General features: G+C 37.7%; 2 protein-coding genes across 3 annotated transcripts in view; both read left to right on the top strand.

Moving 5' to 3' along the window:
• The window catches only part of HGFAC (HGF activator), a 76,281-nt gene extending 71,712 nt beyond the window's left edge, over window positions 1-4,569 (top strand). The window contains exon 16 of the mRNA XM_051964991.1: window positions 4,486-4,569. The gene's annotated coding sequence lies outside the window, so the exon portion shown is untranslated. The remainder of the gene's footprint in view (window positions 1-4,485) is intronic.
• Window positions 1-25,525, top strand: part of DOK7 (docking protein 7) — a 116,105-nt gene that overhangs the window by 1,051 nt on the left and 89,529 nt on the right. For both annotated transcript variants that reach the window (XR_007948123.1, XM_051964990.1), the window contains exons 3-4: window positions 16,748-16,978; window positions 19,456-19,656. Coding sequence is in view for 1 of the 2 variants with exons in the window: in XM_051964990.1 (XP_051820950.1) it covers window positions 16,748-16,978; window positions 19,456-19,656 (432 nt within the window). In the remaining variant the exon portion in view is untranslated. The remainder of the gene's footprint in view (window positions 1-16,747; window positions 16,979-19,455; window positions 19,657-25,525) is intronic.

Below are 25,525 nucleotides of genomic sequence, written 5' to 3'. Positions count from 1 at the left end.
GCTTGATTTGGGAACCTGCAGCAGCGAGGGTGCACGTGATGCCGGTCAGGGCACCGCTTTTGGCTCGAGATTTGGGGGCTTCTTGGGCTTCTTGGTACACGGTGTGGATTGGAAGAGGGGGTGCGCATGGTACAAGTAGCTAGTTTCCGGGACGAACCAGGCTAGCCCCTACAGGGTCTCATGGATTGGATTGGGTTGGGGGCACGACAACCAGCTGGGAGTCCCATTGCTGGGTTCCCAGTGGGCAGGTTTCCCAAGAGGCTGCCCCGGGCTTCAGGGAACCATTGCTTCACCTGACCTTCTCATTCTCTTGCGGCGGGGCGGGGGGAGAAACTGACACTTGGAAGGGGGACGGAGAGGGTCGTGCAAATGAAGAGTTCGACTCAGACTCCTCCTTCTCCTCTTCCAGACCTCCTCGGGAAGCGTCTTGCCCATAGAGACCCCCTGGGGATTGAGTTCCGTCCCCCTCCCCAGGCCCTGATTTCTTTGCCCCGCATTATCTGCGAGTTTCTTAGTGCTAGCCCTGGGCCGCCCGAAATAGAAAGAGGATATTGAAGTAGACCCAAAGTGTAACAGAGAGAAGAGGGGACAGTAATAGGATATGGGGGAGGAGGGCGCTTCAGGCCGCACCCCCACAGAAAGACTGGGAGCCGCCTTTCCAGTTTCTGGACTCCCTCCTTCTCCCTCAATTGCTTGGCGGGGGTGGGGCGGGACACCTCGGCTCCTACCAGGGTCTTTTTAGGGAATGAGTCATAAACGAAGCGGGACATTAGGATCTTGAGTTATATTGCTTTGTTCCCCACCCTCAGCCCATTATGGAATACCAGAGCTAGAGGAGACCTTGAAAACATAATAGTTCAGGTATCTAAAGAGCATCATGGCTTAAAAAACACTTCTACGGATCTATGCCAACATACGTCATGCCCTTTAATATAGTGTCAGAACTGCAAGGCATTTTAAAGACCATGTTGCCCAATCATCTCATTTTACAGATGGGGAAGCAGATCTGGAGTGGAAGTCCTTTGTGTAGCCTTAGATAGGAAGGAAACTCAGAAAGAACAGGTGTTGGGCCCCAGAAGGAGCTGCATTTCTGAACTGAATTGTGCAGCTGTACGATGCATTCTTGTGAAGTTTTTCGTTCCTGTCATCTTGCCAGTTTGAATTGAATTGTCAAGTTGAATTATTGCCAAGCAGTTAATTTAAAAGAAAAAAAAAGGGGGGAGGCACACAATCTTAAAATCTAGGCATCCTTATATTTCCAATCTTTAACTCCTTAAAAAAATTAAAAAAGAAAAGAAATCTTCATACCCTCTAGTCTTCTCTGTCCTGGGTTCCTGTTTTCTTAACTCTTTAGGCAGTTCATGGAGTGATTATTCTCCTTCCCCTACTTGAAGGCTGTTGAATATTTTGGGCAAAAGGCTTATTTTCATTTCCCCCCATCCCCTGTGCTTGACTGGAGAAGCAGAGAAGTGAAATTCAGTTTTCTTTAGAAAATTGTTAGTTGATATACATTAGCTTTGTCCATCTCCAGAAATCATTGAGCTTGTTTCTTGGATCAATTTGGTCTTTCAGTTCTTTGGTTTCAATATCGTGGGCACACTTGTTCCTTCTTTAAGCATTGTTAGATTTGCAGCTGTTTGAGGAAACAGGTGTCTCCATACCATCATGCATGCCAGAGTTGTGTGAGTGTGTGTATTTTGCCAGCAAATGAGGATGGTGGAATGTTTTCTCTTTAGGAAGTGATAGAAGTCCAGCTTCTTCTTTTTTTCTATATCTTTAGGTATTTTCCATGTTAACAAACAGAAGTTAGGAGCCAGTTTTGATTTCTTACTCCCTAAAAGCTAACACAAGAGAGGTTCCTCCTTCTAGGAGAAAGAGCTAAGGCAGTGTCAGGACACATGGATTTGAATGATAGCTGAAGTAGATGATACTATATAATAGTGGGTGAGTCATTTCTTGTATCTGAGACTTTACAATTCAAGCTCCTGGAGGCAGAGATCATTTTTTGCCTTTTTTTTTGTTTTTCCAAGATTTAGTACAGTGCCTAGCTCTTAGAAGGCTGGAAAGGTAGAAGGGAGTTGGGTTATGAAAAGCTTTGAATGCCAAAGGAACATTTTGTGTTTGCTCTTGGACACAATGGGGAGAAGTTTATTGAGTAGGAGGTGACATGGTGAAACTTGAGTTTTAGTAAAATCACTCTAATGACTAAATAGGCTATTTAAAACATTAAATTGAATCCTATTAGATTTTGTAGTTCAGTGGAACAACTTTTTGAATAATTGGAAACATCAGAGCTGGAAGGTCTGGCCCTTAGAGGATATTGGGACTAACCCTCTTATTTTACTAAACATGAGGAAGCTAAGGCCCCAAGGTCATGTTGTCAGTGAGATAGCAGAGCCAGGACCACAATTCAGGATTTTAAAATCTCTTCAGCCATTAAACCTGCTTTTCCCATGATATCCAAATCCTATTCTGGCCTACCTTTGACTCCTTGTGGAGTATTGTGCTAGTTCTGGGTATCACTTTTTTATATAAAGTTTTGTATCTTCAAAACATATGCATAGATAGTTTTCAACATTCACTTTTGCAAAACCCTGTGTTCCAAACTTTTCCCCTTCCTCTCTTCCCCCCCCCAATATGGTAAACTAATCCAATGTATGTTAAACATGTACAATTCTTCTATACATGTTTCCACAATTATCATGTTACACACAAAAAAAAATCAGATCAAAAAGGAAAAAAACGAGAAAGGAAACAAAATACAAGCTAACAACAAGTTTAAATACTATGTTGTGACTGGGTATCACTTTTTAGAGGATATGTGTTGTTGGGACAGCTAGGTGATGCAGTAAAGAGAGTGCCAGCCCTGGATTCAGGAGAACCTGAGTTCAAATTTAGTCTCAATCATTTGGCACTTCCTAGCTCTATTTTCTCACTACTCTCCGAAAAAAGAAAGAGAGAAAAAGAAGGAACACTGTTAAGAAAGACTGTTTTAAGGAGGGTGACTAGCATAAATAAATGTAATCCAAACTGGGTCACATGAGATTGAAGGAACTGAGTGAGGTGGTGGTGGTGTGTGTGTGTGTGTGTGTAAGACCATGGGATCAGCCCACATCATAGCTATCTTCAAATATTTTAAGGATTATGTGGAAGAGTGATTATGTGTAAGTTCTTTGTGTTTTCAGAAATTAGGTCTAGGAGAATTGAGTAGAATTTGTAGAAAGGCAGATTCTGGGTCAATATAAAATGTAACTTCCTAATAATCAGAGCTCTGTGCCAGGGAAACAGGTTGCTTTTGGATATATTGAGTTCCCCATTCCTGGAAGATCTGTTCATGCTGATGTTAAAAGGGATTTGCTGATTGCAATTTGAAGGCAATCTAGATGTTCTGCTCTGGGAGTCAATGAATATATGATTTCCTTGAAGACAGCCTGTAAAAACAGGGTTTTTTGATTCAGTAACTCCTTGGTAAACTATCTAAATGCTGTAAAAAGATGAGCTTTTTCCTGAAGCTTTGAGATCTCTGAGAGAATGGGATTCCTTTTGAATCCCAGAATGGCAGTATGTGTGTGTAATAGAATGTTCCATTGCATCCTGCCTATTTTCCCTACCAGTCATGGGTCATAGTAACTGTAGAAAGAGGCTCTTATTTGGCAGAGCCATCTAGCTTGAAGGTCTAAAACTTATCTTTGGTAACTGCTTTCCTTCTCTGACTTCATAGAGTACCGTGTTTTACAGCTCTTCGAAATAAGTATTTTGTAATATAATTTGCTTGTTTGACTTCAGATTCCTTCTAGATCTCTCCCTACCCTTAGTAATAATGCTTGACAGTTCTGTGATTCTGCAGAGACATCCTGGACTAAAACTCTGTGATCTCTTAATAACTTATTTACAAAGTCCTAAGAACTTATGTCGTTGAGACACATCAATGTAAAATAATTTATCTAGGGCCACACAACTACTGAGGGTCATAGGTGGGAAGTTTTAAAATTAAATTTTATTTTGTTTTTCACAATTTTATAGCAAGTTTTAAAAATGTCTCCCTTGTGCCAAGCACTCTCTTAAGTGTGGAATGCAAAGGCAAAAGATAGCTCCTACTGTCATGAAGCTTATAGTCTAACATGTAAATAACTTATGTACAAATCAGCTTTAGACAGGATAAATTCAAAATGATAAAGGCACTAGGGTTATGGGGGAATTAGGAAGTTAATTAGAGAATTAGCTAAAACCTAAAGGAAGTCAGGGAGGTGGAGATGACGAGCGAGAGCATTCCAGGCATGGAGGACATCCGAAGAAAATGCTTCAAATTTTGAATTGGAAGACTGAAAGATAGGAAGGGACCAGATCGTGAAGACTTTTAAAAGCTAAACATATGGATTTTTTATTTATCCTGGAGACAATAGGCAGCCAGTCCCTGATGTTGATTGAATAGATAGTGGTGACATGGTCAAATTTAACAATGATTTATTTTTTCTTCCCTTTCAGGTGAGATGAAATTTGAACTCAAGTTTTCATGTCCTGAGACCCAGTATTCATTTCCCTGTGCCACAATAAAGCAGTCAAGGTCCAGACCTGGAATCTCATTATTGCCCAAAGATGCAATATGGCACAGGAGTTCAAATGCTGGGCTTCCAAACATGCTTAGCTAAGTGCCGGGCAAAAAGCAGGTGTTTGATAAATGCTTGCTGCTTTTTTCCTCCCTCTTCTCCAACTACTCCATTTCAGGTCTTGTGAATTCTATCCCCTTGACATCTTCTAGACGTGTCCTGGTCTTTCTACTCATATGTCCACTATATCAGTTCAGCTTCTTATCATTTCTTGTCTAAACAGCTGTTGTAGCCTCTTGATTGTTCCCACTGTTTCCCTCTCTTTAATCCATCCTCTACACAGCTTCCAAAATAACAATCTTGAATTACAAGGGTGACCATGTTGCTCCCATGCTCAAATACCTTCAATGGCTTATACTTCTAGGACAAAATAGGGGAGAGGGGCAAGACTTTTTTTTTTTTGATTGAAACAGAGAAATCAAGAGCGTAAGAACTCTCTCTGTCTCATGTAGGTCAATACCTTTTCTGCAATTTATCCTAAAGAGTTACTGGTTAGATGTCCCACCCAAGGTCACACAACCAGCATAAAAGAGACAGGATTTGAATCTTTCTAGATTATCTCTCTCGCTGTTATATCATAGTGTAGACTCCTTATGATGGGTCATAGAAGTCAGAGCTTGAAGGGATCTTAAAGATCATGGAGTTTAATTCTCTCATGTTCTAGATGAAAAACATTTGAGATTGAAAGAGATGAAGTGACTTGAATAAGATAATACAAATAATAGATGTGAGAGCCAGGATTGGAACTCAGGTCCCTTGATTCTAATCTCTTTTTTCACCCCTTCATATTCATGATTTTTGGAACTTCACAATTTGATTTTAACTCCATTTCTTCTTAGAGTTATCTAAATGCCAAATGGATAGAACAGTGCATCAGGACTAAAGAAGACCTGAGTTTCAAATTTAACCTCAATTATTTCCTAATTGGGTGACCCTTGGATAGTCACTTTATCGCTTCTACTTCAGTTTACCTCTCTGTAAAATAGAGATAATAATAGCACTTAACTCCCAAACTTGGTAAGATGAAATGAGATCATGATTGTAAGGTGCTATGTAAACCTTAAAATGTTACTTAAATATAGGCTAGTTTATCATCTCACATAGCTCCTTGTTGTGAGCTCTATATTTTATTTATTTTTGGCAAGGCAATTGAGGGTAAATGACTTGCCTAGGATCATATTACCTAGTAAGTGTCTGAGGCTGGATTTGAATTCATGTCCTCCTGACTCCAGGGCTGGTGCTCTATCCATCACACCATCTATCTGTTCTGAGCTCTATGTTTTAGTCAGGCTATTCCTCCAAAGTCATCATGCTCTATCTAAATACAATGCATTTGCACAAGGCATTCCCCATTCCTTGAAGACAGTTCATCCTTGTTTCTGCCTCTCAGAATCTTTTCTTTGTAAAGAGCTTAATAACAGGCCCAGTACACTGTAGGTGCTTAATAAATACTTGTTCCTCCACCCCCTTTTACTCTAAGGTTCAGTTTAGGTATCATCTCTTCAGGGAAACTTCTCTTGGTCTCCTCAGTGATACCTTCAACCATTTCCAAATTTACTTAGCATTTCCTAGAATTTACTTACCTTTATACATGTAAGCCTATTTATTAAGTATATACATATTAATATATATATATATATATAAATATAATCACACATTAATATAGTATGATTATATATATGATACAATACATATATATAATGATAATCATATTATTATTTATAATGTGTATTATATATAATGATAATTATATAATATATATATATTAAGTATATATAAAGTATATTTACTTACCTGTATACATGTAAGTATATTTATTAAGTAGATATATATTAATATATTATCTATGATTATCACTACACATTAATATATTGTATATGATTATCACTATACATAATGTATATTATATATAATATATATTATTAAATGTATGTGTGTATGTATATATATATATATATATATATATATATTATATATATATATATATATATATATATATATATATATATATATATATATACATTTTCTTACCAGTATACATGTATGCATACAGCTCAGTGGGACAGTAAATAGAGCACTGGGCCTGGAGTCAGGAAGACCTGAGTTCAAATCACTTTACCTCTGTCTGCCTAACTGGCAAACCACTCTATTATCTTTGCCCAAAAATCCTCATGGACAAGATTAGTATGCTGTGGTCCATGGGGTCACAAAAAATCAGATAAGACTTAAATACTGAAAAACAATAATACAGGGTCTGGGACATAATAAGCACTATATAATTGTTAGCTTTTTTTATCATCATCATCACACCATTATTCTGCTATAGTATGAGTTTCTAGAGGGTGGAGACCTGTTCATTCTCATTTTTTGGGTCAGAGCTATCAGTGCTTGTGTGTAATAAGTGCTTAAAATGGATTAAATGAGGAGGTCTTGAAGAAGGATTGCATTTTTACTGTTCTCAGTTTCCCCACTCAGATTCCATTTCAATAGCTTATTTATTCCCTTAAAAAGGTTTCTCTTAAATATATTGATTAGTATTTAACAGGATAATTTTGTTTCTGATACAGTAATAACTATACCAAACCCCAGAGCCTCCTATTTAATGAACCCTGGGACAATATAAAAGAAAAATTATCTTGATCGTTCACTCTAGAAAAGCAAAGTAGATGGACTGTGTCTGTTGGCCAGTCTGTCACAAAGCTGGATGGGCCTCTTATTACCTGAGTCCAGTGATACCTGTGCCTTGGACGGGTATGTCACTAAGTGGAGACCCAGCTGAGTGGGTCACTTACTTGCTCATAGAGTCCCATTTCTTTAATACCAGCATCCTTCCAGTGATACTAATATCACTGGATGAAGGAATACCAAAATTTTAGAAGAATCAGACTTACAAGTAAGGTGAATAGCAATGGAGAGCTGTGTTGCTGAAGTAAGGAATCTTCAGCTTATTAAAATGAAGAATTCCTCAGAAAAAATGGCGTAAGGGACAAGGTCACAAAAGTCTTAGAATCAGAACTTGAACTCACATGTTGTGACCATGTGAACACCTCTCTTCCCTCTAGTCCACATTGCTTCTCACTAGCCACAAATAGAGACCTAGGGATTATTTCAGGGGATTCTCACAGTCTGTGCCCAAGCAGAGTCATCAAGATGGGAAAGGGCAGGGCATGTGGCAAGGTTAGTGGCCCTAGGAACTTGGCTAGAGGGTATGGTTGATATCGGGGAGTAATGGTAAGTTGGTATCCTCCTTTAGCATTCTAGTATTTGTTCTGAATGCTATATCCAAGGTCCTTCATAGCCAGCAGTTGTTCCAAACTTGTCACTCACCCTTAATCCCACATAGTAAATGTCCTGTTCCAGTTCCTCAAATTCTATTCGAAGCCCCTGAACCAGATTACTCTAGACACCTACTTTATCTTCTCTTCTTCCCTTCCCTGTTCTTTCCTTTCCCACTCAGGCGGATGACCTCACTGCTTAGCTTGTTTGTCCAGCCTTTTCATTCTGAACTTTTCATCTCTCACACTGCCTTCTGGAATGCCCTCCTTTCTGCCCTTCCCCTCTCCCCAGCTCCACCCTCCCTTCTGCCCTTTAAAGACCTCTCACAATCATACAAGGGCTTTGCACAATCGGCCAATGGATACCTACCCTGTGCTCAGCACGGTGTTAGCTATTTCTGGGGGAAGTTGGATAAGTGAGGGATAAACCCCTTTCTTTGAAGAGCTTACAAATAAAACCCATGTTATGCATTGGGAGCGATCATGCTTTATGGACAGAGCCCACCATGTGCAGGAGAGGTGGAAAACCTCTGTTTTAGTCTCCACTGGAGCACCCACTACTGGCAATGATTCCAGGTCTCCATATTGAAACTCTGCTTCCTCTTTGTAAAATGGTTATAATAATGATCATGATAATGATAAAAATAATAACTATAATAACTAACATTTATGTAGCACCTTTATTGTGCTAGCTACTATCTCAGTGATTCTTACAAATATTTTTCTCATTTGATTTTCATGACTACGCTGAGGAGTTAGGGCTATTATTATCATCCCCGTGAGCTTCTGTGTACTTGGCTCAGCTGCCTTTGGTAATATTTACTCAGTTCATTGCCTTACCAATGCTGGAAGTTTTTGCTTTGTGGCAAGACCTTAATATTTTGGTATTCCCTTTAAGAATCCAAGGTTACCCCCATAGTACCATGATGGATTGGAGGAATAAAATGTCTTAGCCTTGGAGTCTGAAGACCTAGGTTAAAGTCTCAGCTCTGTCATCCTCTATATTTGTGATCTTGGGCAAGTTAGTTCCTTTTTCTCTTATAATATTTCCCTACCACTTTCTAGTAGTAATTTCTGCATAGTGAGAATAACAAAATGTAGAACAATAGGAAATTTCAAAGGGAGAAAAAGGCCAGACTGGCAATTGAGTAGAAAAAGTAGAGAAGGGAGAAGTAGAGATGGGTGGAAGTTGGATTTCTTTAGAAATTATGCATTAAACAGCTTGGGCAGCTGGTGTTTGTTTTATATCTTTGTCAGGAATCTATTTACAGATCAAAAGAAGCTGAAGAAAGATGGCCAATTAATTGGGAAAGGCTAGAAAGCCCATTCTAAAACAGCATTACAAGGGGATAGTGGGACAGAAGTTGTTGACCGACATGAGGACATGCAATGGTTAAGAGATCTGCCTAAGGTTATAATACCACTAAGCTTCAGAATGTTAGGTTTTGAACACAGGCCTCTTGTCCAATGTTTTTCCACTTAGTGTGCAGTTGAATATTATATGAGCAGTCAAGGGATTTGTTTTTAGTTTTAATTCCACCTCTAACTTGATTTTTGGTTGTTGTCCTTCATTTTCAGAAGATCAAAATGATATCACTTTTTACAGTCAAGTTACAGTATGTCCAACTGTGGCTAATCAGACCAAAATGAGCTTGGAGTGCTCTTCCACAGGTTGGGCACAAATAGTCCATGTGAAGATTTGGGGTAGATTCTTTAAATTTGTATATCTCATGTTTGCTCTTAGGGCACAGCAGCTTTTCTGATGAGGGCATGCCATGTTAGGTGGTCCTGTGCTAGTGTCTCCCATGTTACAAGATCAAATCCAGTTCTTCAGAGAGTGTCCTTGTATTGCTTCTTCCAATCACCATATCTACTAACATACAGTGTTAATTGAAGCAAGTCACTGAATTTTAGTTAGCACATCTGTTTATACATGATCCTCCCCCAAGTACCTTCCTAGCACAAGAGAACCAGGATGACGTGCATTATGTAGGATTTATTCTTTACTGCAAGTGGTCTTTCCTGTCTCCTTTGACTAATCCTAATGAATAACAGTGGGCCAATGGATAGAGCATTGGATTGGGAGCCAGAGTACTTGGGTTCAAATACCAGCTTTGTTCTTTATTAATTACATATTTGGGTACAAATTACACAGCTTCTCTTTTCTTCAGTTTCTTCATCTGTAAAATGAGAGCTTTAGATTAGTTTATTTCTAAGGTATTTTCCCATTCTAACATTCTATGATCCTATGAATTATGAGCATTTTAGAAGTTAGAAGCAATGTTAGAAAGCAAAGTTTAGAAGAGGACTGAGGTTGGGGAGAAAGATTGTTTTGTTTAAGGTGTCTGCTGGATACTTGGATCTAAATATCTAAGATTTATAGTTCTGGAAATCATCTGTGGCAAGATGATTAAAACCATAAAACCTGATTAAAGAATATAGAAAAAAGCAAAAGGGAGTCCAGGACCGACTTGGAGCTCCACCCAGTTAGTGGGTATGACATGGCTGAAGATCTAACAAAGAAGTCTGAGAAGGAAGGGAAAAAACCAAGGAGCAGCAAGAATTCCCAGAAAAGAGAGGGTATCAAGGAGAAGAAGTAATCAATAGTTCAGTAAGATGGGAAGCCAGGAAATGCCATTAGATTTAGCAGTTAATTGATCATTGGCAACTTTGGTGAGAAAATTAAGTGAAAAATGAAATTGGAAGTCGGATTGTAGAGATTTTGTGATGGTTTTCTAAAGGAGTTTAGCCATGATAAAAATGTAGAACTATAGCTAATTGGGATGGTAACTTTTAGTGAAGGCTTTTTAAAAAGGGAAAGAGACTTGAGCCTCTGTGGATATAGGAGGCAAGAAATCAATTATTAGGGAGAGATTGGAGATAAGAGAGAACTGGAAAAATGGGAGGAGATAGGATCAAAGGTCTTGAAGAGGAATTGATCTTAGTAAAGAGAAAGGCTACCTCTTCACTAAGGACTAATGTAACCAAGAGGCAGTGTTGGAGCAGCAGAAAAATTGCTAGGTTTGGAGTTAGTTCCTGACCTGAATTTGTATTTTGTCTCTTGCTACCTATATAGAGAACAGCACAGTGTACTTTACAAGCAGAGATTGTGTTCTGTTCATTGTATTCATACCCTAGTGCTTAGCACTACAATGTCTGATGTAGTGTAGATGCTTTGTAAGGCACTTATTGGTTGATTGATATATGACTTTCTTTGGAGAGTCTGGGAACATAGATTTAGAAATGGAATAAACCTTCAGAGGCATTCAATCCAACTGTCTTATTTTTCATAGCTGAAGAAATAACCATAGAGAAATTAAGTGACTACAATCTCATACAGATAGTGAATGAATGGCAGGGTCAGAATTTGAACCCTTGTCTCTTGACTGTAGATTTAGAATTCTTTCTACTGGATGCATCCCTTACTATGCTATCTGGTTACCTGTGATGTCAAATGTTTCTGGAGAAAGTCTTCTCATCTCAGAAGGATCCATCATAAAATTTGCATGTGTGTTGTTTGTGCGTGCATGTCTGTGTGTGCCAATTCTTGAATGCTCATTAGGGAGAGGTGAGTATTTTTTTAAGTAAAGCTGTTTATTTTCAAAACATATGCATGGATAATTTTTCAGCATTGACCCTTGCAAAACCTTGTGTTTCATATTTTACCCCCTTCCCTCCACCCTCTCCCTTAGATGACAAGTGATCCAATATATGTTAAACATGTACAATACATATTTCCACAATTATCATGCTGCACAAGAAATCAGGTCAAAAAGGAAAAAAAAATGAGAAAGAAAACAAAACGCAAGCAAACAACAAGAAAAAGAATGAAAATGCTATGTAGTGATCCACACTCACAGATCTCTCTCTGGGTGTAGATGGCTCTCTTCATCACAAGATCATTGGAACTGGTCTCAATCATCTCACTGTTGAAGAGAGCCACAACCGTCAGAATTGATCATCATCATATAATCTTATTGTTTCTGTGTACAATGATCTCTTCTCTTCTGCTCACTTCACTTAGCATCAGTTCATGTAAGTCTCTGCAGAACTCTCTGAAATCAGCCTGCTGATCATTTCTTATAGAACAGTAATATTGCATAACTTCATATACCATAACTTATTCAGCCATTCCTTAGCTGATGAACATTCACTCAGTTTCCAGTTTCTTGCCACTTCAAAAAGGGCTGCCACAAATATTTTTGCACACATAGGTTCCTTTCAAGAGGTGAGTCTTTAATCATAGCTGTGTCTTTAGGTATAAAAAGAGGTTTTCATTAATATTCCCTCTGAATATCTGAACAAACTGTAGTTCTGTTTCTTGATAGCATTTTTATGTCCTCTTCCTCACATTCCCTTTTTTCTTACTCTTGACCCATCAAAGTTCTCTAATTTATTTTAAATAGTTCTTCTTGAACAGATTTCTTTATAAAATGGTTCCCTGCCTTTGGAATCCCAATAACAATTTTGTGGGGAAGATGAACTCGTTTTAAACTTTGTTATGCTGCTTTGTTGAATTTATTGTTTGTGTTTCGATACATTTTATGCAGTCAGAGTCTTTCCTTATCCAGAGTTGGAAATGACCTATTTTAGAGAGAAACCATGTAGCATAATGAAAAGAATACTGTCTGGATTCGACATTATAAACTTTATACATCTCCTCTAACACTACCTTTTTGACAATAGTCTGATTACTTAGCTTTTCTTATTGGGTTATTATGAGGAGGTCAATTTTAACCTCATGATTCCATAGGCAATGGAGATATTGTTGCTGCATTGCAGATGAAGACCATCAACAATGATCAAACATGTCTTTTGGATGCTCCAAAATACAGATCTTTGAATATTGGAAGAGAAATAAAAGTTCCATGTTCCTTCCCTTGAATTCTATTTAAAAAATATTCTTTTTATTTTATTTCATTTGAAACTTTTCTTTTTATTTTGATGTAAGCAATTATTACCCAATATATGCATTTTATTATATAAAGAACAAAAAAGAGTATTTATAAATCAGTAAAATTTGGTTAGTTTGGCTTTTTTGAGTGTATCTTAAATTTAAGATGGCGGTAAAAATTTATCCTGCTCATACCCCTTCCTGAACTTCTTTTTAGTTGGTTTTTAATGTTTTATTGGTGTTTCTTTTTTCATTTTTTTGCTGAGGCATTTGGGGTTAACTGACTTGCCCAGGGTCATACAGCTAGAAAGTATTTTGTGGTCTGTGGTCAAATTTGAACTCAGGTCCTCCTGACTTCAGGGCTAGTGCTTTATTTATATCCCACCTACCTGCCCCTGGTGTTTCTTTCTTTTAAAAAGAGTTCAATAACTGCATGTTATTTCTCCTTTTAACAAAAATGACCAAGTAGCACTAGGTCTCAGATGCCATGGACTCTGGGCAAATCAATTCTTGGCTTCTGATTTTTCTGTAAAATGAGGATAGCAATAGCATCTATCACACAGAGTTATTGTAAGGAATAAAGGAAATACAATATGTAAAGTTTTTTTGCAAACTTTAAAGAGGCGTATTATTGTTAATTGTAATTATTATTAGTCAAATCAATTTCTAATGTTGGCCATGTCTGAAAATAAATATCTCATTCTATACTTCTAGGCTAATATCTTTCTGCCGAGAGGTGGGAGGTGTGCTGTATTCTGTTTTCTTCAAAGGTTTTCAGAATTCCAAATGTAGACAGGATGTGACTTCTGTGTCCGTGAGCCAAAGAGATTTTTGTACATCTACTTATCTAGTATAACCATGGAGAGGAACAGCTGTCTGAGTAACAAATAGCTTGTATGACTGCCCAAGTCCCTGCTTGGAGGCAAGCCTAAACTCACTTTTCTGTAAAAACATTTTGATTGATATCTTTTTTTTTTTATATCACCTTCATTTCTAAATGTATGCTCTCTTTCCTTTACTTAGCACCATTCCTTGTCATAAAGACAAAGGATAAAGAGAGAGAAGGGAAAAAAACAAAAGAAAAAAAGCACATTTACTTAATAAATACAACCAAATTTGGGTTTTATATGCAGTGTTTTCCCCCTATAGTGTCCTAATTCTTCAAAGAAGGTGGGGTGTAATATGTTTTCTTTGAGGAATCTTGATCCTCAGAGTTGTGTTCATTTTTCTTTTATTTTTATTTCTTTTCATTAATCACAACTTCTAGTTATTGTATATGTTATTTTCTGAATCTGCTTGCACCATTTTGAATCAGTTCAGATAAATCTTCCTATATTAGTCTGAAGTCTTCAATTTTTTTTTAATTCTCCAGTATTTATTCTATTACATTCATGGAGCACAGTTTGTTTGTCCAGCCCCTAACCAATAGTCTTCTCCTTCATTTCCATTTCTTTGCCATTTAAAAAAAGAATGCTGCTATGAATATTTTGGAATGTAGCTTTTAATCTATCCCATACATGGGAAAGGATATTAAAAATTACTTTCTTAGCCTTCTTCTGAGTTGTTTTCTAGATTGGTCAGATGAATTCATGTAGCCACTGACAGAGTACTGTTGATGTGCTTGTCTTTCCATAGCATCTCTAACATCTACTCTTCCCATAATTTGTCATCTTTGTCAGTTTTCTCAGGGAAAATTTGTTCAGTTTGTTCATCTCAATTAGGTGAAACCTTAGAATTGTTTTGATTGTCATTTCTCATATCTAATGTTTTGAAGCATTCTTTCATTTAGTTAATAGTCTGCAATTCTTTTGAGAGCTATTTGTTTATACCTTTTGACTTTTATTCATTGGGATAGGACTCTTGGTATTACCTATAGTTCCTTATCTATCCAAGCATACTTTTTTATCAAAGGAAAACAGAGACTTAAATTTAATGAAATAACTAGCTTATTTGATGTTTGGATGGGGGCTACTTGGATATACATTTATGATGAGTAGCATTCAAGATGCTTTTTGATTTGGTCCCCATCTATCTTTCCATTCCCATCTCCCATCACTCTTACTCTTATGTATGTCCTAGACTAAAGCCAGATTTGCTCTTTCCCACACAGACTCCTTGGTTTCTTGTTACTCAGAAATCTTTGCCCCATCTTTCCAAAGCCGAGCTCAGATTCCTTCTCCTACAGTCTCTTTCAGCTCTAAATATAAGATCCTGTGACTCTATGGTGGTGCTCCCTCCTCAACCTTCAGCCAGAAGTCAAAGCCAGGGTATCAGGTGAATAAGGCTTTGCTCACAGCATAGACACTAGGGGAAAGGGAAAGGTGCTGCACATTGCTATGGTATTCCCTGCTAGTGTCATCCACCATTTTCTTTGACCCAGATCCAGAGTCTCTAGGGGACAGGCTGCCTCTTATGTCTACACTCACGTCTGCTGCCACCTCCCATCCCACACTCCAGTTTGCCTTTCATATGGTTGTCAAATCGATCTTCCTCAAGTACAGATCTCACCTTGTCACTTTCTTACTCACTAGACTCTAGTATCTCCTATTGCTTCTAGTATAAAATTGAAACTCTTCTATTTAGTTTTTTAAACTTTTTATAATCTGGCTCTAACCTAGCTTTTCAGTTTCACTGTATGCTGTTTTATTTACCCCACTCTGCAATTTAGCCAAATTGAGTTTCTTTCTGTTCTTCTCATAGGATATCCATATTAAGACTTTGTATATCTCTTCATATATTTTCACTCTGCCAAATTCCTAGATCTGTTTTTCTCTCCAGACTGCTAGTTTTCTGAGGGCAGGGACAATATTTCATTGCACTGCTATATAGGAAAGGCTTGATAAATGATTGTTGAATACATTCACAGGACCTTCTTTTTGATTGCAGTTTATTGGTATTTTAGAAAAAGGCAATAGTTTCAGTTTGAGTGATACCATCAGCTGTTATTCTGAAAAGTAAATGTTGATTATGTAATAGAATTGAAATTTAGACTTTGGGTCAGGATTTTAGCAATTAGGAAAATTCATTTGGGATTTTGGTTTGTGATTCAGTATCCTCAAGGATGAGGACGACGGTAAATACTGGTGTACATTAATGTATTCCCTAATAGCTGGTTCTGGCTTTTATATTTTTGTCCTTTTGATTTTATTTGTATGAGCTGATTTTATTGGCTCATAAAATATTAGAACTGGGAGAGGGAGAGAGGCTCAGATGGTCTAACCCCTTCACTCTATACCTGGGGAAACTGAAGCCCGGAAAGAGATGACTTCACTGAAAATCACATATTGAGTTAGAAGGAAGCTCTTGGAAATTCCAAATGGAATCCAAATCTCTCAGTTCTTAGGCCAATGCACTTTTATCTACACTAAGGCTTCTTAAACTTTTCCCATTTGTGACCTTTTTTTGCCCAAGAAAATTTTATTCAACCCCAGGTATATAGTTATATAAAATGGGCATACAAACCAAACATTTACTGATAATAAATCATAATTTCATGACCCCCACATTCAGTTATATATGGGCCTCATGTTTTAATAAACTAAGCTCTAGACTATAGTTTTCCTCCTTAGAGCTCCACTTCATATGTCACTTCCTCCATGAAATTTTCCCTAACCAGCACAGCTGGAATTTATCCGTCTTATGAAGCACCATAGCACTGTATTTATACCTCTTGTACTTAGGACATCTGACTCATATTATGGTTATTCTTGGATATGTCCTCTCTCCCTTATTTGATGGTGAGCTCCCTCAAGCATGATTTTGTCTTCTCCTTTTGGGCTATCTTATTCGCTCTTCTTGATTGTAATCCTCTTGCAGTTAGAGTCTGCATAGTCAACTAAGAAGTTGAGTTTGTATCTCCCATGGCTCTCAGCACAGGACCACATAATACTCAGCAAATATTTGCTGCATGTTTATGTAGCATTTTAAATAACATTTTTGCCATTCTCATTATTTTTTGATTGTCATTCTAGATTGCCTGTTGATGTTGGTGTACAAGGACAAATCGGAAAGAGCCAAGGGTTACAAGGAGAGGAGCAGTGTGACTCTAGAGGACATTTGTGGGCTTGATCCTGGTCTCCCCTACGAGGGTTTGACTCATACTCTAGCCATCATTTGCCTGTCTCAGGCTGTGATGCTGGGTTTTGAAAGCAAGGACACAATGTATGCCTGGGATATCCGGATCCGCTACTCCTTGGGGGAAGGTAAACCAGTTGTCCCTGTCTTTTGTTCTTCATATGACAATTTTCCTTTCTATTCCTCCAAGGCCCAGTTCAGGTGCCATCTACTTCACAATGACCATTCTTGCTCAGAGAAGGAAGAACTCTTACTTTTTTGGATGATTTACATCATATTGGCCTTGGTACCTTACCATATCTATAACTTGTAGTTATCTGGGTATTTGTCTCATTCTCATGTTAGCATGTAAGAGAAGGGAGTCAGTCTTATTTCATTTTTGTTTCTCTAGTTCTGAGTTCAGTGCCCTAGGTATGGTTGTTATTTAGGCATAAGGAAATAAATACTATGTTGAATTGGGATTCATGCTTTTTCTAGAATGGGACATGAAATATCAGACCTGGAAGAATCTAGCCATTCCAATTTTATAGAAAAAGAAGTGACACCCAGATATGGGGAGTGATTTATCAAAGGTCATAGTGAGGATGTCAAGACTGGAACTTTCTCTTATCATCTAATGTGATGTTTCTTCCACTTTCCAATAATGCATCTTTCTCCCCTAGTCATCAGAGGAGGAAGGAGTGGGGAGGAAACTTAGTATGTAGACTAACTGGAAAGCAGATTACTAAAGTCACAGAGACAAATGCTTTCACTGAGCTGTCCTTTACGGAGATTACAGCACTTCATTCTTTTGGATAGTAACAATTTAGAGTTGAACATTATTTGTCTTCAAGTGAGCTAAAGTTGATCTTGACCTTCATAATGAAAGGGTTCTTGAAGTACTCTATATAAATACTCCCAGTACTCTATATAATACTATAGGAGTACTGTTTGAGTTGTAGAATCTTGGAGACTGGTATTCGTCTTCATAACATGAAACACAATGCCAAAGCTGAAAGGGACCTTAGAGAATATATGTTCCAGTTCTCTTATGGAAAGCTCTGTGGAACTGGTATGCCCAATGTCAGGTACCATGAGCCATTGAGCTAGTTTACATTTATTTGGCATTTTCTATGTGTCAAGCACTGTGCTAAGCACTTTTCAAATATTATCTCAGTTTACCTTTGCAAGAATAGCAGTTGCTATTATTATCCTCAATAAACAGATGAGGAAATGGAGCTAAACATGAGGGGAAGTGCCTTGCCCACAAAGTCAGTATCTGATATCACATTTGAACTTGGGTCTTCTTGACTCCAGACCAATACTTTATCTACTGAGTCAGACAAAGCTTCTTAAACTTTCCCCACGTGCTATCCCTTTTCACTCAAGAAATTTTTATGTGATCTCAGATATAGGGGTCTATAAAATAGGTATACAAGTCAAACATTTACTGATAATAAACCATAAATTTGCAACCCCTCCCCCCCGTTCATTTATGAGACTTCATATGGTACTGCAATGAAGGGAACTATAATCCAATTATCTTAATTCTTTGGTCTAAAAATTAAATATATGTATATGTATAAAATGTATACATAAAACAATGATACAACAATAAATAATAACTGTTATATATGTAATATAAATAATATATAATAACACATATAATTATGTGTAATTTATTTATATATACATATATGTGTATTTATATAAAATTCTTGATTCCAGGGAGTTGCTCCATTCTATTTGCCAGCCCCAAAAGCCATTCTTCATTTCTTGTTTTCTATTTCTTCATTAATTGCCAAGTGGTTAGAAAATGTATAGTATCAGTGAATGGCTTTTAGGAAACTTTCATCACTTAATAATGGAATACCTCCTCCAAAAATGGGCTATGGTTTTATCAGGTCTTCTACTTGTTCTCCTCTGAGTCATTAGAAGGTTATGAAGTTCACCACAGCTGTCCCCAGGCATATGACCCAATGGGTAAGCTATGTACCCTGTTTCCCTGCTTTTCCCTCTGTACCAGGAATATCTATGTGAAGCTTATCCATTTTTCCTCACCTCTTATTTGAGTCCCAGTGTTAGAGGGAACCTAGCCCAAGTCTTACTAATAGAGAGAAATAGGCAATTTATATGAGTTTAGTGGTTGGTTGCAGAAGAGTTGGAACCAGAGGCGAGCCATGAAGGATGAGTAAAATTTGGATATGGAAGGAGAAGCTGACATTCCAGGCAAGCACAAGAACTTCAGAGCTGCCAATCTTTCTAAATCCTGTGTAAGATTTTATGTGCCTCACAAATAACATGTGGGAAGAACACTGGACCTCAGGATTAGCAGTCACAGGTTCCAGTCTTGGCTTTGTAGCATTCTAGTCATTCTAGTCTAGTCTAGTGAGCTTGGGCAAATCCCATCATTTCTCAGGCTCATTTGTAAAATAAATGATAAATGCACCTGCCCTATTTGCCTATCAGGGCTGTTATAATAAAAGTGCTTTTCAAATTAAAAAATTCTATAGAGATGTGAAATTTGATATTCTTAACAAATTGCATGGTTTGGAGGAAGGCATGATCTATTTTTTGGGGGTGAATCTTTTTTCCCCCTTCCTTCATCCTTATCCCTTCCCAATAGTTCACAGATTTCATGTGGCCGTGGCACCAGGTACCAAGCTGGAAAGTGGATTGGCTACTCTTCACCTCTGCAATGATATTCTGGTGCTGGCTAAAGACATTCCTCCTGCTGTCATGGGTCAATGGAAGCTCTCTGACCTGCGGCGTTATGGGGCTGTGCCAAATGGCTTCATCTTTGAAGGCGGGACCAGGTGTGGGTACTGTAAGTATGAAAGGGTCATGGAATAAATTTTTTATCCACTTAGAATTTCTGAATAGGTTCCTTGATACTGTTAATTACTTTTTGATGAACTGGATTTTTCAAGAGCACAATGCTGAGGCAGGAATATAGTCAAATCTTGGTTATTTGGGGTGAGAGGTGGTAGAGGAGAGATTTTTTTCCCCCAGAAAATTTTGCTTTTTGATTTATTGGGCAATCAACACCAACTTAGATATTTGTTTTATGGACATTGTTGACTTGTCAGTGATACATACACACTTACTTCCCTTTCTTTACTTTTATACAGAGAAATCAGAATACTTCATTTTGGCAGGAAAGGTAGGTGGGGTAGAGAGAAGCCCCACATCCCTGTATCTACTGAAAGATGCCTGATCATTTCCTACCTAAGAGCAGGTGTCAGGAGTGGAACACAGCAGGAGAGTGAATTTTTAGCATCTTGGGAGTTAGGAGTTCACAATTAGTTTTGTGTCTTCTGCTTGGAATGAAGTTCCAGAAAATCAGCACAACAGGGGTGCATCTCAAGTGCAAAAACATATTACATAGTCAAAGATATATATAATACTTGGATTATCTACTTGTTGGGTTTCCTTCTGTTTTCTGCCCCTTGATTGATTAACAAAGATTCGACTGTATATGAATTTCTTTATATAGGCATATATGTAAAATTTATTTTACATTTTAAGATTATTCATTCTTAGATTTTTGGGATGATTTAAACAAGGGAATACTATGTTTCTAGTGTGACTATTTTTGTTTTTTTCTTGTTTTGTTTGCAAGTTATCATTCTTGTCCCACGGATGCTACTGAATCCTATCTCTTCTCTTAGAAGATTCAGATACTAAATTAATGTAATTCTTTGTCCTTCCTTTAGTTCAAAGAACATATTTTCTGAGGAGATTCTTCCCTGTGGCATAGAGATGTCCTTGTATTCTTGAAATCTTTTCTAGCAGAGCATAAACTCTTTTCTCCAGACAGCTTCCTTTAACTTCTTATGGAGGTTCACAGGATACTTAGTGGGAATGAGCAGATAAGACAGGAGAAGGGGACCAGTTTGGGAATTAAGCTGAGTTTGGGTCCTTTTTTAGCTCACATGACTTTAGATTTGTATCTCAAGCTCTTGGCCTCAGTTTTCTTTTCTGTAAAATGAGAGGATGGGAGTTATCTTAGGCTATAGGAATAAGAGGCATAGATGGGTAGACACTAGCAATATGGAACTCCCGAGAAGTTCTTCAGGGTCCTGACTGTAACTTCATCATTCACTTCTAATTTTAGCTTCTGAGGTGAGAGGCTGAAAATAGCTTTTGGGGGTGGAGGTACAAGGAGCTCCACCTCCAATTTCTTAAGTAAGCTTCTGAGCTACTCTACCACTAGTTTGAAGCTGGAGCAGGTACTGAAGGGTCAACAAGGCTAAACTGAAAAACTGTGACTCTTCAAGGTATTCTGGGGCATAACTTTGTTGTCCCAACTCCATTCTGACTCTTGTCTTTGGCTGCATTAACAAAAATAAGCGTTGGAGGCATGAGATATTATGAGTTTCTTTGCTTGTATCAACTGACATGGCATCCAAATTCAGCTGCACCTGAGCTTGGCAGTCATGGGCCATTATAGGCAAAAAGGGTTTGTTGTTTCTGCCAGTCCACCATCACAATTTATGCTTTGTGGAAGAAGGCTACTACACAGCAATAGGGAAAGCAGGAGAATTGGAATCAGAGGATCTATGTTTGAATCCCAGCTTTGCTGTATTCTAGCTGGGTGAGTTGACTTAGTTTCCTCATCTATAAAATGACACAGCTTGACTTCACTACTTTCCAAAATTAACTCAACTCTTGATCTATGGTTTTTAGACCACAGTAGTTCCATGAAGTCTAGTGTGGGATATATGGCACTAGAGAACAGCTGTATATTTGGTTGTTTCTTTGCAAATGAAATTATTAAACATACATTGGCCATCTTTTTTTGTAGTTTATGTCATTGTTGTTCACTCATCACTAGGGAAACAGTCCAGCCCATTTCTTCTCACATCAGCAATGTCCCATCATTTATTAAGTAAGGGCTTATACCATGTTGGCCACTTAGAGACAGACAAAAGAAATTCAAGTTCTAACCTATAATCTCAAGGAGTTTATAGAATTTAGAATTATAAGAGACCTGAGATCATCTTGTCCAGTTAGATCCTTTAAGTCCAATTTTCTCCCTACTTTCTAAGTCAAGTACCAATACAAAATTCAAATAACTGCTCAACATTACAATCAAATTAATTTCATTTAAAATTTTAAATTCCAATAAGTATTTATTTAGTGCCTACTATGAAGGGTATAGTGTACCAAACACTGACTGGAATCAGAGGATCTGAGTTCAAGTTCTACCTCTGATAATTTATTACCTGTGTGACCTTTGTCAGCTCATTTATACTCCCTTTTTGTTTATTTTATCTTTTCAAATGAACAACAAATTGATCCAGATGACTTCTAAAACTTTTCACTTTAAATCCTGTGATTTGATTTTAATGCAAGATCTTATGCCACATGCTGAGGATACAGACACATGTAACACATACCCTCTCTTCAAGAGAGTTATTAGTCAATGGATAGAACCATATGCATCCAAATAATTCTGGCAAGAGGGAAAAGGACTTGATGCTATAAAGAAGGGAGAGATCACTTACTCCCAGGCTTTTGGGATGGAGTATACAAAGATATAGAGATTCCACAGGACAGGATTCACAGCATTGTTGGATCCTAGAAATCGGTATTTGGGGGAACCAGGAAAAACTTCTTATAGAAAGTGAGTTTGTTTGAGTCTTGAGAGAAACTAGGAGGTGGCCAAAAGGAGGGAGAGAATTCCAGACATGGGAGACAGCCACTGAAGATTCGGGAGGTGAAAGGTGAGGGTGCAGAATAAGAAAAGATGCTGGTAAGGAAGAAAAGAAATCTGGAAATAAGAGTAAACAGGGGAGTGAAATGCATATAGTTTGACTACCTCATGGGACATAGTCCAGAGATTCACCAATCAGAACAGAGAGCCTAAGGGCAGAGCTGTCTTCAGGGTGAGAAGCTTCCTGAGGACCAGGCGTAGAAGTCTATAGAATGAGGTTTATCTCTATTTTATGGAAAAGAAAACTGATATCTATAGAGAGGAAGCAAACTTGTTCATTAGTATTCAAATAAGGGGCTTGGTTCCAGACTTAAACCTGGGATTCCCAAGCCTGAAACCAGGATGTTTTTATCAGACCCTGCTACTTAGGGTGAAATCTCTTTGCCTTTTGTCTGCTTCCTTGAATTCTAGTATATTTTAATTTTTGCATATGGTAGACACTCAATAAACTTGAAGGCTTTGAGAACCCCAGCAGCAAGGAACAGAAGTTAGAATCATTTGTTATTTTTCATTTGTTTTAATTATATCTGAACCTTTGTGGCCCATTTGGAGTTTTCTTGGCAAAGATATTGGAGTGCTTTTCCATTTCCTTCTCCAGCTCATTTTACAGATGAGAAAACTGAGACAAACAGGGTTAAATGACTTGCTTAGAGTCATACAGCTGGTGTCTAACCTAGAGTTGAACTCAGGAAGATGAGTCTTTCTGACTTCCTGACATTATCTACTTTACCTTTTAATTGCCCAAATAGCTTCCCTGGATATCATGTAGTCCAAATGCCTCATTTCACAGATGCGGAGACTGGAGCTGAGAGAAATAATTGACATAATAGTGGTCACATCTAGATCTGACAACCAGCTCAGTTCTGTTTTCTTTGTGACATATTTTAAGCTTTGGGAAAGTGAGGAAAAGTGACTTTAATAAGGTCATACAATTCAAAAGTTGCAGAAGAGACTTCCAGGTCTCTTATTCCTACACAATGTTGCAGAGACAAATTGCTTCCATTCTTTTTGAAATCACCAATACGAGTTCAATATGGGGGTTGGTATAAGTATGACCTATGATATTCTTAAGTGTTATCATCCCTAAGAGAATGTAAATTTCTTGAATTCAGGATTGTTTCATTTTGTTTCTGTAGCTTCAGTGCCAAGCACAGTGCCTAGTATGTAGTAGGTAATTAATAATTGCTTGATAATTAATTATCTCCCGCACAAGAGTGTTGGAAAAGGGGGAGTTTCTAAAGTTTAAAGTGTCACAGATCCATGAATTATTTTTATCGTGTCATGGCTGGGTCTCTGTTGGGAGTGACGCTGGCTGGCACAGGGTAGTGAGGACCACATTTAGGGCTCTCTTTATATTCTATACTTACTGAAGGTTAATATGTGACTTTTCCTGCCTGCTAGCCTTTGCTTGTACTTTAGAATTTAAAATTGCTACTGGGTATAGGTGGTCTCCTTTTTTTCCAGTTGCAAGAATGCTATCCCATCCTTGGACACTTATTTGGAAGATTGAAGGTCCTTTTCTACCTTTGCTTAGCTTTGACATCATCTCTCACATTGGGTGCTAAGCTCAGCATATACTGTGTGCCTCTCAATCTGTGTTTGCCTATAAATCCACCCCCATTCTGCTGAATGTTACTGAACCAGCTGCATTCACTGTTCCCAAGACACCAGCACTAGGATGTAAACACTTTTATAAATCATTGGCAAAGCATTCTGCAGTGGGATTGTCCTCCAGCTCCCTGCCCTTTTGCAAAGGATGGTGCTAAGGTGTCTGAAGAGAAGTTTCCAGCCCTAGAATTGTCTGCCACTAGGAATGTCTTGTGACCTGTTCTTACATAAGATGGTTATCTAAATGGCACTGCACTTAATTGAATATGTCATTTGGATTTAATGTCCCTGGGAAACTGTGCATGCTGTGGATCACTGAGGGAGGGGAATCTGGGCATTTGGGCTCTAGTCTTGGCACATCCTTTTAATTCACTATATAATTTGGGGCAAATTATTTCTCTTTATCTCTCAGTTTCTTCTATAAATTGAGAAAATTGGACTAGATAAATCTCTTAGGATTTTCCTTAGTTTCAAATTCTATGGTACTTTCAACCCTGAAATTCTAGTTATATTTTATGGTTAAATGTATCTTAGAGGACCCTAGAAATAAATTAATACAACTTGCTTTTTGACATTTGATGAAGCAACTTGCCCACAGCTAGTTAATCGATGGCAGAACTGAGGCTAGCATCCAACACAACTCCATACTTCAGTTTATAGTCTATCTTCTTGTGCCATGGTTATCCCTTAATATCATCAGAATTAAGGGCACGGCACCACCACAATTTGGAAAATCACTGTAGAAGTTTTTTGACTCTTTGTTGCAGAGAAGATATTACACAATATTAAACTTATATTTTATGCATTTCTGAGTTTCTAAGCTTTTTCTGTCATGTTTGCTGGTCTTTGTGTATCATCTGTGACTTCTACAAAAGTCTCCCCAAACTCCCATTTAATTTCTTATGATAACCTGCAATATATTGAAGCTGTGATATGGAAAGTTGCAGTGTAGAAGGGATAACAGTGCTCTTTTAAAATAAATATTTATTGCCATCTAAGTTTTCATATTACCTGAATTTCCTTACATATTCTTCTTCCTCTTCTCTCTCAGAGTCATTCCACAAACCAAAGATTTTTTAAAGAAAAAAGAAGAAAAAAATCAGCAAAACCAATCTTTTCACTGGAAAAAAAATGACAATAATTGCTGCATCGCAATGGGCTGATCCTTTCTCCCCACCCCTCAACAAAAGAGTTGGTGGAAGTATCTTCTCTTTTCACACCATAGATACATTCTTACATGATTTGGAGCTTTTGCATTTTTAGTTTCTTTTTGTTGTTCTTTCCACTTACATGATTATAGTTGGTTATATTGTTTCTTACTTCTGCTTGCTTTACTTTTTATTAATTCATTTAAGTCTTCCCAGTGCTT

This window comes from Antechinus flavipes, chromosome 6 (genome assembly GCF_016432865.1).
Source record: "Antechinus flavipes isolate AdamAnt ecotype Samford, QLD, Australia chromosome 6, AdamAnt_v2, whole genome shotgun sequence".
NCBI classification, from domain to species: Eukaryota; Metazoa; Chordata; class Mammalia; order Dasyuromorphia; family Dasyuridae; genus Antechinus; species Antechinus flavipes.
The sequence above is the reverse complement of the archived record's forward strand: the minus strand, read 5'-3'. Positions and strand labels throughout refer to the sequence as shown.